Here is a 14,694-nt window from a genome sequence, read left to right as displayed (position 1 = left end):
TGTGGGAAAGTTAATAACGAGTTACTCATACAGTGGAAATCCACAGGACGACAGTAAAACTAGTCCTACGATTAGGGTGGGGGAGGGACGGAGAGAGAGGGGTGAAAGGGTTACTTGAATTTAGAGACATAAATATTCATACTGAAGATAGACACAAAAAGCTGGAGTAACTCAGCGGGACAGGCAGAATCTCTGGAGTTTAGGAATAGGAGATTTGGGTCGAGACCCATCTTCAGATTCATACTGTCATACTGCTGGGTTGTAAAATGCCTCAGCAAAATATGATGTGCTGTTCCTCCAATTTACATTTGGCCTCATTGTAAGAATGGAGGACATGACCAGCTCCTTATGCCAGGTAACTTTCCATTTTTTACATATCAAATTATTCATGTATTTTCAAGTAAATTAACTTACATCTCCCTTTCGTACATAATCAGGATCTTTATAAATATCTCGTGCAAGTCCAAAGTCACAGATCTTCACTACATTGTTCTCAGACAAAAGGATATTTCTTGCTGCCAGGTCTCGATGAATGCACTGCAATAAAAGAGTTACATTCTTGAAACTCATTTCCTCAATCATTGCCATGAGTTTCCTGATATCATTATTTACAATGAAACTTTTTCAGTGAAACCTCTTTTCCTAATGATACAAAAAATGATCATTTTTCCTGGGGATGTAGACAGAAGTAAGTAGGAAGTAAGTAAGTCTGCTTGAGTTCCTCAGAACATACGTAACAAATGCATTTGTTTTCTGAAATCGCGATTTGAAATACAGTAAAAATGTAATAATCTTTCATTCCAATCCTAGATGGGAGGAAGAGGAGGGATACACAAATCCAGCCTCATACTGTGCTTCCAGATCTGCCTCAGCATTGCTTATGTGAACATTTTAACTTGGCAACACATAACAGGCAAGAAAAAAATTGTCTTTGACTTTTCAGTGACAGTTTCACAGCGCAACAGGGCAAAGAACAGGATCTGCTACAAGTTGTGTAAAGCAATGGACAGAGGAAGATGGACCAAACAATGAATGGAAGTGACACACACTCCATTGACTTTTGTCTTCCTGCATCAACTGTACCCTTAAAATAGGAATGGTCAAAGTAATACTAGATTTGTTCCAAGCTCCTGTGTGTTTTGCAGATTGAATGGCGGTGCTGGCTCGAAGGGCCAAATGGCCTACACCTGCACCTATTGTCTATTGTCTATTATAAAGTCTTAGCGTCATACAACATGGAAATAGATCCATTGGTCCAACTCCTCCTTACCGACCAAGGCGCTCCATCTAAGCTGGACCCATTTGCCAGTGTTTGGTCTATATCCCTTCAAATCTTTCCTATCCATGTACCTGTCCAAGTGTAGTTTAATTATTTTATGTCATCTTTAACAACTGTTGATTTTCAAAGAAGATGGTTACCAATGCTGGCAATACCAGACTTATGCTTTAACTGGAATTTCTATTCAACTCTCTCTTTCCAGTGGATCACGTGCAGATAGATGAGACTAGTTCATCTTGTCATCATGTTCGGCATGGATGTTGTGGGCTGAAGGGCCTGTTCCTGTGCTGTACTTTGTTCTATGTTCAGTATCTTCTATTTTAACTATGATTCAGTTGAAAAAATGTTGATTAAATTGTGCGATTTTTACAAAGCAATTTGAAAGAATTAATATCAATTGACCGTTGCTAATGTTGGTATTCATAAGCATGGGGTCTGGAAACATTGTACCATTAGATGAGCGGACTGTAGATCATCCAATCCCTTATATCTGCTCTGCTATACAATAAGTTTGCGACTGCTTCTCCACTTCAACTCTTTTAAAGGCATCCTTGGATTCCTTGTCACCAAAATCCACAAACCTCTATCTTAGACATATGCGTAGCATTCATAACATACATTCATGTCACATTCAGTAGTGTTTGCAACTATCTTTAAATCAAGCACCCTTGCCACTCTTGTTGTCCCCTAGGATAATATTCCTTCCCTTGTTTGAGGGCTGCCCACTGGATTCTGGCCTTCAATATCCAGCAGTGGAAAGACACTAGACTGTGCTTCTGACCCGCTGAGTTAATGCAGAATTTTGAACCAATTAATTATGTGTCATGCATATTTTGCTGAAGAAATGCCTGAGCTTTCAGCATTTTACTCGACTTTTTAACCACGATGTGAGAAATGGATTTACTCAATGTGGTGCACTTGAATGGCTAGCACTAAAAGTGTTGAAATTTGACTCATCATCTGTCTCTGCACTATACATGTGGTGTAGTGTTCGTAAAGTTTGCCAAAAATGTATTGAATGCAGTTCATTATGACCTAAGGTCACAACTACTGCATCATTGCTGGGCTAACTGCTTCTTCTTCTTCTTGCGTATGGTGTGCACAGCCTAAAGTTGTAGGACAAATTGTTCTATTTGATCTTATTTGATTGTGCACGCCGGGTTGATTGCATTCGTCGAAACAGGGTGGACCACGTGAAGGTTGCAATCTCCCAACCCGGCTAACTGCTGGGAGGTTAGCACTAAAACATTTTTCCCGAGGCAACCACAGCACAACAGCTGAAACAAAAACCATGAAGCCAAGTGTGGAGGTAGGGAGGAGGTCATGATGATCTCCAGTCTGTTCTTGGCCCACATTACGTTTCCGCCAAAGCGGCCTGACCAAGACCTGTGCAATGAATTGTCCCACAAGAGGTCTAAGTGAAGGCTGGTCAATGGCCGATGCACGCAAGTCATGCTATTGTTTAAAAAATATGATGTGACATATTAGAAAGTGAGGCTGGGAGATGCTCTGGTGGTATGGCAGTGTCAATTCTAGAACTGAGTTCCCCAGTCTGCAGTTTCTGCCCCCATTGATTTTAGTGGGTAAATAATGAATATTGTAGGTTTCCCCCAAATCCCCAATTTATAGAACATAGAACAGTATAGCACAAGAATAGGCCCTTCAGCCCACAGTGTCTGTGCTGAACATGATGCCAAGCCCAACTCTATCTGACTGCGCATAACCCATATCTCTCCATTCCCAGCATATCCAATTTCTTGGACAAAATGTGCACTGCGTCAATTAGAGTCGTAGAGTCATACAGTGTGGAAACAGGCCCTTCTAACAATCCCAACTTGCCTACGCCAACTACTCTAGTCCCACCAGCCTGCATTTGGTATATCCCTCTGAACCTGTCCTTTCCACGTACTTGTTCAAATGTTTTTGGGGGCAAGAAACATGTTGTTCGGCACGGACTTGTAGGGCCGAGTTGTTCGGCACGGACTTGTAGGGCCGAGATGGCCTGTTTCCGTGCTGTAATTGTTATATGGTTATATGGTTAAGAAAATACAAGCCATGCAGATATAAATCATAGCTCATTTCCTCCCGCTTATTAATTGACACAGAAATTTAAGCTGGTACAATATATCGTGTGGAAACTTTGTTTTTGTGCAAATGTGTATAATTTCTCTGTATTATTTTATTTGCCTATGATGAAGGGTTGGCTTCAGCATTTAATTTTTCTATCTGAAATTAAAATACCTAGATTTTACAAATGTTATTTAATGAGTAATTATTTCAAGAAACTAATTAAATAAATGAGTTCAACACCTTTCCCACCATTCTAAAGTCCATAGTGAAACTGCAACTAGCATCATACTGATTTGCACTGATATTATTGCAGGTGAAAATAAATGTGCATCAAATTGTAGCAAAACAAATGATAAGTTGTGAGCTTGTTATTTGTTACAAAAGTCTAATTAATATGAAATATTGATCAATCTTCCACCCTAATGTTTTGCCCTTTTTGATTAGACATTATCTTAATGTAACAGTTGGAATGCCAATCTACCAATCTACCAATAGCCAATCTACAGGTGATATTTAATTATTCCTGATATCAATTACCCCGAGGTTCAGTATCTTTATTCAGATTGTACTCAAACCTTTCTTGATGCTAAGAATTCCATGCCTCGAGCCACTTGAAAGCTGTAACTGATCAGATCCTCCATGGTCATTGTTTGCTTGAATAAGTCATCAGCATCTATCAATTATTCAAAAAGAAGGGAGTGAATAGTTAATTCTGGAATGCTACAGCAGGTATTACTTCAATAATAAACATAGAGCAGAACAGTACAGCACAAGAACAGGCCCTTCGGCCCACAATGTCTGTGCCGAACATGACACCAAGACCATCACTTATGCCTGCACATAATCCATATCCCTCCATTCCCTGCATATCCATGTGCCCATCCTAATGTCCCCCAAATGTCGCAAACGTATCTGCCTCCACCATCACCCTGGCAGTGTGTTCCAGGCCTTCACGTAAAAGAAAATTCTTGTACATCTCCTCAAACCTTGCCCCTCGAAATACCCTACTGTATGGGGAATGATAAGATACAATCCTTTAATGTTGATTAAAATGTTTTCTATATTTTCAATCCTGGTGCAACTTGGAAATTTCAATGGCACTCACCACAAGTCCCATGCAAACAGCTCATGCAAGATTCAATGAAGAAAGTCTCTGGAGTTGATTTACCCTGAATCTTATGATAACTCTAAACTGTATTAGAGTCATGAGTCATACTGCAAGAGAACAAGCCCTTCGGCCCAACTCATCCATGTTGACCAAAATGGCCTATCCAAGCTTGCTCCAATTGCCTGCGGTGGTATTCACTCAAGGTCATAAGGTCATGAGGAAAAGGAGTAGAATTAGGCCATTCAGCCCATCAGGTCTACTCCGCCATTCAATCATGGCTGATCTATATCTCCCTTCTAACCCCATTCTCCTGTTCTCCCCAGAACCTCTGACACATGTACTAATCACAAATCTATGTATCTCTGCCTTAAAAATATCCACTGAACTGGCCTCTACAGCATTATGTGGCAAAGAATTCCACAGATTCACCACCCTCTGACTGAAGACATTTCTCCTCATCTCCTTCCTAAAAGAACATCCTTTAATTCTGAGGCTATGACCTCTAGTCCTAAACTCTCCCACTAATGGAAACATCCTCTCCAAATCCAGTCTATCCAAGCCTTTCACTATTCTGTATGTTTCAATGAGATCCCCCTCATTCTTCTAAACTCCAGCGAGTACAGGCCCAGTGCTGACAAACGCTCATCATAGGTTAACCTATCCATTCCTGGGATCATTCTTGTAAACTTCCTCTGGACCCTCTCCAGAGCCAGCGCATCCCTCCCAAAATGCCCAAAATTGCTCGCAGTATTCCAAAATGTAGCCTTACCAGCGCCTTATAGAGCCTCAACATTACATCCCTGTTTTTGTATACAACCCTCTTGAAGTAAATGGTAGCATTGAGTTTGCATTATGACACTACCAATTTGACTTGCAGATTAGCTTTTGGGAATCCTGCACCAGCACTTCCAAGTCCCTTTGCACCTCTGATTTCTGGATTCTCACCCCATTTAGAACATAGTCTACGCCTTTATTCCTACTACCAAAATGCATGACTCCACACTTTGCTGCACTATATTCCAACTGCCACTTCTCTGCCCACTCTCCCTCCCAAGGTATGGGAGAAACAGATGTCTGAGACACAAATGGAAAATTAAAAGTTCTCCAGTATGTGACTGGTTACATGGAGCAGATCTTGTAAGATATAACAAAGCATTGCCGAATCCGCAAATATGAAGGGCATGTTCTGGTGCTGTACTGTTTTAAGGAAAGATCAGAATGGGCCGACGTAGTAGCGCAGCGGTAGAGTGTTGTCTTAAGCGCCAGAGACCCAGGTTCGATTCTGCCTATGGGTGCTGACTGTACGGAGTATGTACGTTCTCCCTGTGACAGCATGGATTTTCTCTGGGTGTTCCGGTTTCCTCCCACATTCCAAAGACCTACAGGTTTGTAGGTAAAATTTTGTCCCTGGTGTGTAGGATAGTTCTAATGTATGGGGATCGCTGGACGGCATGGTGGACTTTAGGGCCTGTTTCTGTGCTGTATTTCTAAACTAAGCTAAACTAAAGAATGATTCTCTGTTAAGTGCAATACAATGAACCACATAAATATAAACTGATATTTACAACTCTACTACTCCATCAGTTAACTACAGAGGTCTCTACACAATTAGATTATCTTTTGATAGGAAATCTTCACCAATTCCATCATTACATCTATCCTTTGAATCATGGACCAAGATTGATGTCAATTCCCCAAAAAGTGCTTAGACAAAGGACAATATTTGTAATATTACATTTTACACTTTCACTTTGGATGCTACCCGAGCTGCTGGGTCTTCTTTTTGCTACAGACAACAGATGTTATCAGTATTTTAACTTTTTATCTATAATGATGTTCTTTTGATTAATTTAATGGGAACCCTGGGATCAGCAATGCCACAATCAACTCAAGCACACTTTTGTGGCATCCTCGTAAAGTAACTCAATATAATAAGCAATTACATTCTTCTTCGCCATTCATAACAATTCACAATTGGCACTGTGTTTCTTATGATAGGCTCCCACATTACTGGAGATCATTAATCTTTCATTTTTCCATAAAATATCTTTCCAGTAACTCTCCTACAATCTGCAACACTGCTGATACATCTCTGCCATGACCAATACGTACATCAATTTCCAATTTTTTCCCCATTTAAGTTGGGCAAACAGCTTGGCATCAACAAGCAAAACTATATATCAGGAAATTATTTTAATTTAAAACATTGCACAAAAATGCAATAGTAAGATATGTATAATATAAACTATTGGAATTAATGTAGCTACAAAGGGTAACATTCACTATACTCCAATGTCCTAGGTTCCAACAGAGTTCATTTGTACTAGTGCCAATTGCCTATCTATTTCTATATCCAAATTTGATCGCAACAATCCAGATGTTCTTTTTTGTTCCCGGACACAAGTCATGGAACTGATGTGATGATGCTGTTTGTTCTTTGTTACCTTACCGAAGTGATAATTTGTCTGTAAAAGACCTGGGAGGTTAGTAATCTAAAATAAAAACAAAATGTGCTGGAAGTATTATGGAGATTGGGCAACATCTGTGGAGAAAGAAGAGTAACCAAATATCTCAGACTGTCTTAGATCAGAAAAGTGAAGATGCCAGCAATGAACACGAACAGAGATGAGGTAGAGCAGGGGGAGGCCTCAAGGGCCTGTCACGCTTAGGCAATTTTTTCGGTGACTACAGGCGACTAGGCTGTTTGCACCTGGTTGCGGGGTGATGCCTATATGGTCGTGAGTAGTCTCTTCAAGTCGCCTAAAGAGTCGAAAAATTCTTCTGGTCGCCGCTGGATTTTGAAATGTTCAAAACTTTTTGGCGACTGTGGGCTTGACGTTGCTTGTCTTCTCCTGCCGTATGCGCTGTCATAGGTTGTCACACGGATGATGCAGGTTGTCGCCAGGTGATGTTGGTTGTCGCCGGGTGCTGACTTCGGTGAATTCCATTGGCGACTACCTACGTCAACCTACGTCAACCGGCGACAGGTACCGGCAACTGAATTGTCTTCAGTTCTCGCCGACAGGTTCGTTGCTTGTCGTAGCTAGTCGCAGGTGGACGTAGGTTGACTTTGGTTGTCGTAGGTTGTCGGCTGTGTGATTGTAGGTTGTCATAGGTGTGGTCGTAGGTGGACATCCTAAGTCGCGACCGATTGGGTCGCCGGTTGTCGGTAGCTTGCCGTAGCTTGACATCGACTAGGTGGTAGGTTGTCATGGGGGGGGGGTCCAGTCGAGCCTTTTTCAGCAACCTGCTGCGGCTGTGACAGTCGCCGGCAGTTGCCGAAAAAATCGCGTAAGTGGGACAGGCCTTTTAGAATCAATTTCTGAATATTCTCAGGATTTTCTCAGGCATAGATAACGTAGACAATCATAACGTTTTGCCTAGAGCAGAAATATCAAAGACTAAAGGACATAACTTTAAAGTGAAAAGGCAAAGTTTAAAAGAGATGTGCAGGACAAGTTTTTAAACAGTGGGTACTTGGAACGCTCTGCCAGGGGTGGTGGTGCAGGCACATACGATAGTAGCATTTAAGTGGCTTTTGGATAGGCACATGGATATGCTGGGAATGGAGGGATGTGGATCATGTGCAGGCAGATGAAATTAGTTTAGCTTGGCATCATATTCAGCACAGACATTATGGCCCATGGGGCCTGTTCCTGTGCTGCACTGTTCTATGTTTTGCATTCAATGTTCTATGTCTTGCTGTTGTCTCTGTGGGATAGGATGGCTAAATTACCGCTCACTTGGTTAATCAGTGATCAAAGCATGGCAAAGCTACAGCTACTACTGATATCTGCCTTTTTATTCCTGCCATGTTTGCTAACAGCTACACCCTTTCACCTCCCAGAGATTAGTGGCAAAATAACTAGGTGAGGTTTCCTCTCTACAGATCTGGAAAACTACATATGTGCTGATAAGAAAAACATTTTTTTTTACACACATAGTACATCGTGTATTTTTATTATTTTTCAAACTTGAAAGGTGTGTCTCCTCCTATTAAGAATATCCCACGGATGTTTATTAGTGAGATAATCAGCAAGGACATCAAAGATACTCACTGATGTAAAAATAACTTTGAAGGCTGTAAATCAGGAAGAAATCAGGAAGGAATCAGTTCTTACCCTCCTCTTCCTCTTCAACATCACTTAGAGTTTTATCTTCATCAAATCCAGAGCTGGTGGAACTCTCAGAACTTGTAACACTAGCCAGCCGTCTCTTTTTCCCCTCCATAGGGATCTTTTCTTGAATGTGATCTGCTTGTAATGCAGTTTCCTAGAAATGGATAGAAAGCAGGGCAAAAGTGTTGTTTTGGATATTTCATTGATCTTGGTTGATGCATTAAAAACTTGATATGATAGCAGAGGTACAGGTTATTCCACTTAAAATGTACTGTTCCATTGTTAAACCTAACTCACAGCTTTCTACTACATTATGTTTACTAAATAGAAATTATTTGCAGGTTTTCTTTCTCTGTCCTCTCCACCGCACCATCAACTCCACCCCTCTATCACTCACCCATTCACTACGGCGAGTCACATCCCAGCCATGGCAACCATTAAATAAGAGACTAACTCCATCATAAATACCATTGTTTAACAAGAATAAAAGGAAATCGATTGTTTGTTACAAATTAATTCAATAAAATCATCATTAGTGAATAGGCTTTTAATAGGTGCGATGTTCAGAATTTTCCCGATGTGTGTGAGAATATTGTCCATCAGTTACATTCAATAGAACAGGTTAATAATTCAGTAAGATATTTTGAAATAGATAGTTACGTACATTCACCTTGTGCAACACAAATTTATGCCTCTTGGTCTGAAGATAGTTGGAGAGATTGCCGTATTTACAGTATTCAACAATCACCATCAAAGGACCTGCGTCAAGAAAAATAGGGCACAGTATAGATTTGTTTAATTAAATTCATACTCCAGGATTAGACATGAAGCAATTATCCAAATTTGTATTTGAATCAAGAACCTTGCCCTTTGTTTCTGCACATCAGGAAATCAATACAAATGATTTTGTCGAATGCACAAACTGGTTCTGTAAGTGGTACTCAGGATGCATTTAAAATTAATCTATGTTTTAAGATCAAAACATTTTTTCTTTGTAATAACGTATTTTTGAAACTTTAAAATTCATAAGGTGTTTTGATGATGACATTCGCATTAATGAATGTTTTTGAAACATGGCACTGATATATAACACTTCCTCTCTTCACTCAGCTCTCAATGTCATCAGTTGCACACCTCTTGTAGGAAATCCTCAGGCGATTCTAAGCTCCAGGAGCCAGTTGCAGTATTACAGTTTATATACTGCACGGTTCAAAATGTCCAACTGAGGCATCAATCATTTGCTTTTGGAGTTGCGGGGCACAGTTTTGTTTCTGCGGGGAGATTCAGATTAACAATCTACAAGCCATCCAGACACTCTGGGCACCGTGGCATAGGAAAGATGTCAAGATGGAAAAGGGTGCAGAAAAGATTAACGAGGATATTGCTAGGAAACAGGCTTGAGCTACAGGGAGAGGTTGAGCAGGCTAGGGCTCTATTCCTTGGAGCATGGGAGGATGAGGGGTGATCTTCTAGTGATGAGGGGAATCATGAAAGGAATAGATCGAGTAGACGCACAGATTCTATTGAGCAGGAGTAGGGGAATCGAGAACCAGAGGACATAGGTTCAAGGTAGGGGGGGGGGGGAAGATTTAATAGGAACATAAGGGGTAACTTTTTCCACACAAAGGGTGGAGGGTGTATAGAACAAGTTGCCAGAGGAGGTAGTTGTGGCAGGTACTATCACAACGTTTAAGAAATATTTAGGCAGGATAGGACAGGTTTAGAGGGATACAAGCCAAACGCAGGCAGGTGGGACATTTACTTCTATTTTCAAAGACATTTTATTTTTAGCAGCCATTAATTTGTTTTGAGTGCTAATGAACGTCGGAGACAAGCAAATCTTTTGGGAATTTTGACAGCTAAGGCCATGGATTATCGATACATCAGGGCTTTCTGGAAGCAGGTCGTTATTTTTTTCAGGACAACTATAGTACAGGGTCTGGCTGATCAGAAGTGGGCTTGAGGGAACAAGGTTGCTGCTGGTACAGTGGTAAGCACAGGCATATTCTTATTAAATAACATTGGACTGGTAATTGAACACTGTCCATGCCTCTGTTGGTATCTACCATTGGAAATCATTGCAGCATCTACCAATAATAATCCTGCTCATGTTTTCCATGGACACTCTTTCATTTCCTTGTTCCCATCTGTCTGAACATACTTCTACTAGAAAGAATGTTTCAAGTCAATGACCTGATAGCAATTGTTCTGATGATAGGTCATCACCTTCAATCTTTTCATTAAATGTAATTAACTCTTCTCTTTCTACTGACAATCCCTAGATGTAGATTATGTGCAGACAGATAATAGTTGGTTTGGCATCATGTTTAGCACAGGCTTTGTGGGCCAAATTGCCTGTTCTTGTGCTGTACTGTTTTACATTCTATGTTCTGAGTATCTCCAGTATTTTCTGTTTTAATTTCAGATTTTTAGCATATGCAGTTTTTTTTGCTTTTTGTGATCTTCTAGTTTAGAAATACAGCGCAGAAACAGGCCCTTCGGCCCACCGAGTCCGCACTGGCCAGCGATCTCCATACACTAGCACAATCCTACACACAATAGGGACAAATTTACAAATTTACCAAGCCAATTAACCTACAAAACTGTATGCCTTTGGAATGTGGGAGAGAACCGGAGCATCCAGAGAAAATAGACTCAGGTCATGGGGAGAACGTACAAACTGTGTATGGATAGCACCCACATTCAGTATCGAACCCGGACCTCTGGCTCTATAAGGCAGCAACTCTACTGCTGCACCACCATGGCACCTCTACAATCACATTATTCTACAATCACATTGTTATATTTTTTAATAAAAAACAACCCAACATTTCAGTCAAACATTGATGAACATTTTGTTCTATTCTATTAAGTTTTATTACACTGTTAAGGCAGTCGTAATGTTACAAACCTCCATGTCTGGTGCATGCTCCCAGCAAATTCACAACATTTAGATGGTTTCCGATATGAATCAAGATCTTTAGTTCTGACATTAAAGCTTTATGTTCACTGGCTGTGGCATCCTCTTCAAAGAAAATATCATTAAACAATTTAGAGTTAGAAGTCAAAACCTTAAGCTGTAACATGTTCAATATCTATTCATTGAAGATATAAACAAATGTTGTACACCAATGTTGTACACAAACAAGTACAAATACAAATCATGCACATAAGGATTTAGAATAATTCACTAATTTTTAGATCTCTTAATGATAGAACAAGCATTTATTATTTTACAGACTCATTTCATAATGTTCATAAATCATAGGAGCAGAAGTAGGCAATTCGGCCCATTGCGTCTACTCTGTCATTCAGACGTGGTTAATCTATCATTCCCTCTCAACCCCATTCGTCTGCTTTCTCCCCATAACCCTTGATACCCTTACCAATTAATTATATCTGTCAATCTCGTGCCTTAAAAATACGCAATGACTTGGCCTCCACAGTCAATAATGCCACAGTCGCCAACCTCTGACTAAAGAAATTCCTCCTCACCTCCTTTCTAAAGATATGTCTTTTTATTTTGAGGCTTCTGGTCCTAGACTCACCCACTGGTGGAAACACCCTCTCCACATCCACTCCATCCAGACTTTTTTACTATACGGTATTATATTCTTATCAAGCATTTATTTTAAATCAAGTGCCACCTCCAGGACAGCAGGCGTTTATGGCCAAATTAAGATTCTAACATTTTTTTAAATTTTGAACTTAAGGGGAACAAGATATTGCCTAAAACGAGACAACTCGTGTTTACGGTCTACTATCTAACACTCTTGTACTTAGTATAATTGTGCTGTGTGTAGTAGGATTGTCACTGAACTGTATGCAAAAAATAATTTCACTGTACTTTGGTACGTGACAAAAAAGTATATTGAACCATTGAACCAGGTTTTAAGCTGAAGTAATCATTATGATAGTTTTGAAACATCAAAGTCAAAGTACCTTTCAGCATTTTAATGGCAACGGTTTTACATGTGGCTGATTTATTGATGCCAAAAGCAGAAGCTTCCACCACCTTCCCAAAAGCCCCGTGGCCAAGAGCTTTACCTAGGATTGAGATAAGCATGGAAATTCATGAAAAAGGTATTTACATTCTCTCAACCATCCTCAGATATGCTATGGAGCATTGCAATACACACAAGCTTATTACTTTTTATCCATTTCCATCCAGTGCTGTTGCAAAGTGTAAATGTCATATGTGTATCATTGTTTTCATGTGATCACTGTATGCACCTTGAATCACTCTACAAACACCAATGGAATTTAAAAATCAATGGTAAAAATCAGAGGATCTAAGGGGGTAGAGGAACTGAAAGAAATTGTCATTAGGCGAGAAATAGTATTGGGTAGGCTCATGGGACTGAAGCATGATAAATCCCCTGGGCCTGATGGTCTGCGTCCCGGGGTCCTCAGGGAGTTGGCTCTAGAAATAGTGAACGCATTGGTGATCATTTTCCAATGTTCAATAGATTCAGGATCAGTTCCTGTGGATTGGAGGATAGCTAATGTTATCCCACTTTTCAAGAAAGGAGCAAGAGAGAAAACAGGGAATTACAGACCAGTTAGCCTGACTTCGGTGGTGGGAAAGATGCTGGAGTCAATTATTAAAGAGGTAATAATGGGGCACTAGGGACAATTTTTACATTCACCAAGCCAATTAACCTACAAACCTGTACGTCTTTGGAGTGTGGGGGGAAACCGAACATCTCGGAGAAAACCCACGCAGATCACGGGGCGAACGTACAAACTCTGTACAGACAGCACCCGTAGTCGGGATCGAGCCCAGGTCTCTGGCGCTGCAAATCTACCGCTGTGCACCGTGATATAATAATAATTAATTATCATATAGGGAAACTAATAAGATTTCAAGGAAGTTAGTAAGTAACAGCATTTGAGGAGTGTTATTTTACTCTTTGAAGCAAATCTCTTTTACCTGCCCTTTCAGGAAAGTGACAGTGGTTGTCATGTCTGCATTGTGTACAAATATGGTACCTGTATCACGGAACTTTAGAACATCTTCAGATTTGTTTGGCTAGCATGCAAAAAACAAAGCTTTTCACTGTACCGTTGTGTTCAAGAAGGAACTGCAGATGCTGGAAGATCAAAGGTACACAAAAATGCTGAAGAAACTCAGCGGGCGCAGCAGCATCTATGGAGCGAAGGAAATAGGCAACGTTCCGGGCCGAAACCCTTCTTCAGACTGAAGAAGGGTTTCGGCCCGAAACGTCGCCTATTTCCTTCGCTCCATAGATGCTGCTGCACCCGCTGAGCTTCTCCAGCATTTTTGTGTACCTTTTCACTGTACCTCTTGTTACAAGTGACAACAATAAATCTAAATCTGAACATAAACCTCAACCTAAACCTATCTGGAAGTCTGGTGTAAATGATCCAATAGTGTAGTTTGATAGATTAGCCTGAATTTATGTGAATTACTTAACATGGATGTAGAGAAGAACTTAGCTATCATTACTCAAGGTTTATTAAGATCAAAAGCTGTCAATTGAGAATTAAGAATGGCCAGTATATGTTACCTTGTACTCTAGAGCGAGCATTACATTTTTGTGCTCATACCTAGCTTTAGTCTGTCTCGAGGAAATTCCCATTTATTGTCATCGTAAGGGAGATATCGCTCATCAAGGGGTACTTCATCTGGGTCCATTATGATTGACAGGTAGTCAGTTTTTGTCTCTGCAGATCTAGGCTGGAAAACCAAAGCATGAGAAAACACTTGTGTGGGCCCACACATTTGTCCACTGGTGTCATTCAGACATCATGCCAACACACATCATCTTAATGGTTTGTAGTTGGAAAGAAAAACATTGTACCATTAAGCATTTCCAATGAAGTAACCTTCAAGGTTCAATAGCTTGCGACAAAACTGGCAGTGTGATCCAGTCAAAATTAAATGGCATCTTTCACTGGACTAATCAATGCTCAATGTATCCTGCCAGACTGTCTTGATGAATCCGGCATGAATAAAACAATCATTCAGTGTTAAGGTTTATATAACAAGAACAATTATTTGTTTAGAAAGTGAAAAGGGTATTCAGCAAGAAAGGCATCAGAAATTTGCAAAATATTTGTTGAAAACATTTGTTTAATTGGGCAAATCATATACA

The 14,694-nt window shown here is 40.3% G+C and overlaps 1 protein-coding gene across 1 annotated transcript in view; it reads right to left on the bottom strand.

Annotated features, from left to right (window-relative positions):
* The window catches only part of flt1 (fms related receptor tyrosine kinase 1), a 132,277-nt gene that overhangs the window by 25,366 nt on the left and 92,217 nt on the right, over positions 1–14,694 (bottom strand). Inside the window, exons 17-23 of the mRNA XM_055636891.1 lie at positions 14,147–14,276; positions 12,518–12,622; positions 11,487–11,600; positions 9,240–9,334; positions 8,579–8,729; positions 3,925–4,022; positions 415–537 (exon numbers count right to left, since the gene is read on the bottom strand). Of these exons, the coding sequence (XP_055492866.1) occupies positions 415–537; positions 3,925–4,022; positions 8,579–8,729; positions 9,240–9,334; positions 11,487–11,600; positions 12,518–12,622; positions 14,147–14,276 (816 nt within the window). The remainder of the gene's footprint in view (positions 1–414; positions 538–3,924; positions 4,023–8,578; positions 8,730–9,239; positions 9,335–11,486; positions 11,601–12,517; positions 12,623–14,146; positions 14,277–14,694) is intronic.

The sequence above is a fragment of the Leucoraja erinacea genome, chromosome 6 (assembly GCF_028641065.1).
Source record: "Leucoraja erinacea ecotype New England chromosome 6, Leri_hhj_1, whole genome shotgun sequence".
Taxonomy (NCBI): Eukaryota; Metazoa; Chordata; class Chondrichthyes; order Rajiformes; family Rajidae; genus Leucoraja; species Leucoraja erinaceus.
Note: the sequence above shows the minus strand (reverse complement) of the source record. Positions and strands in the feature narration are given on the sequence as shown.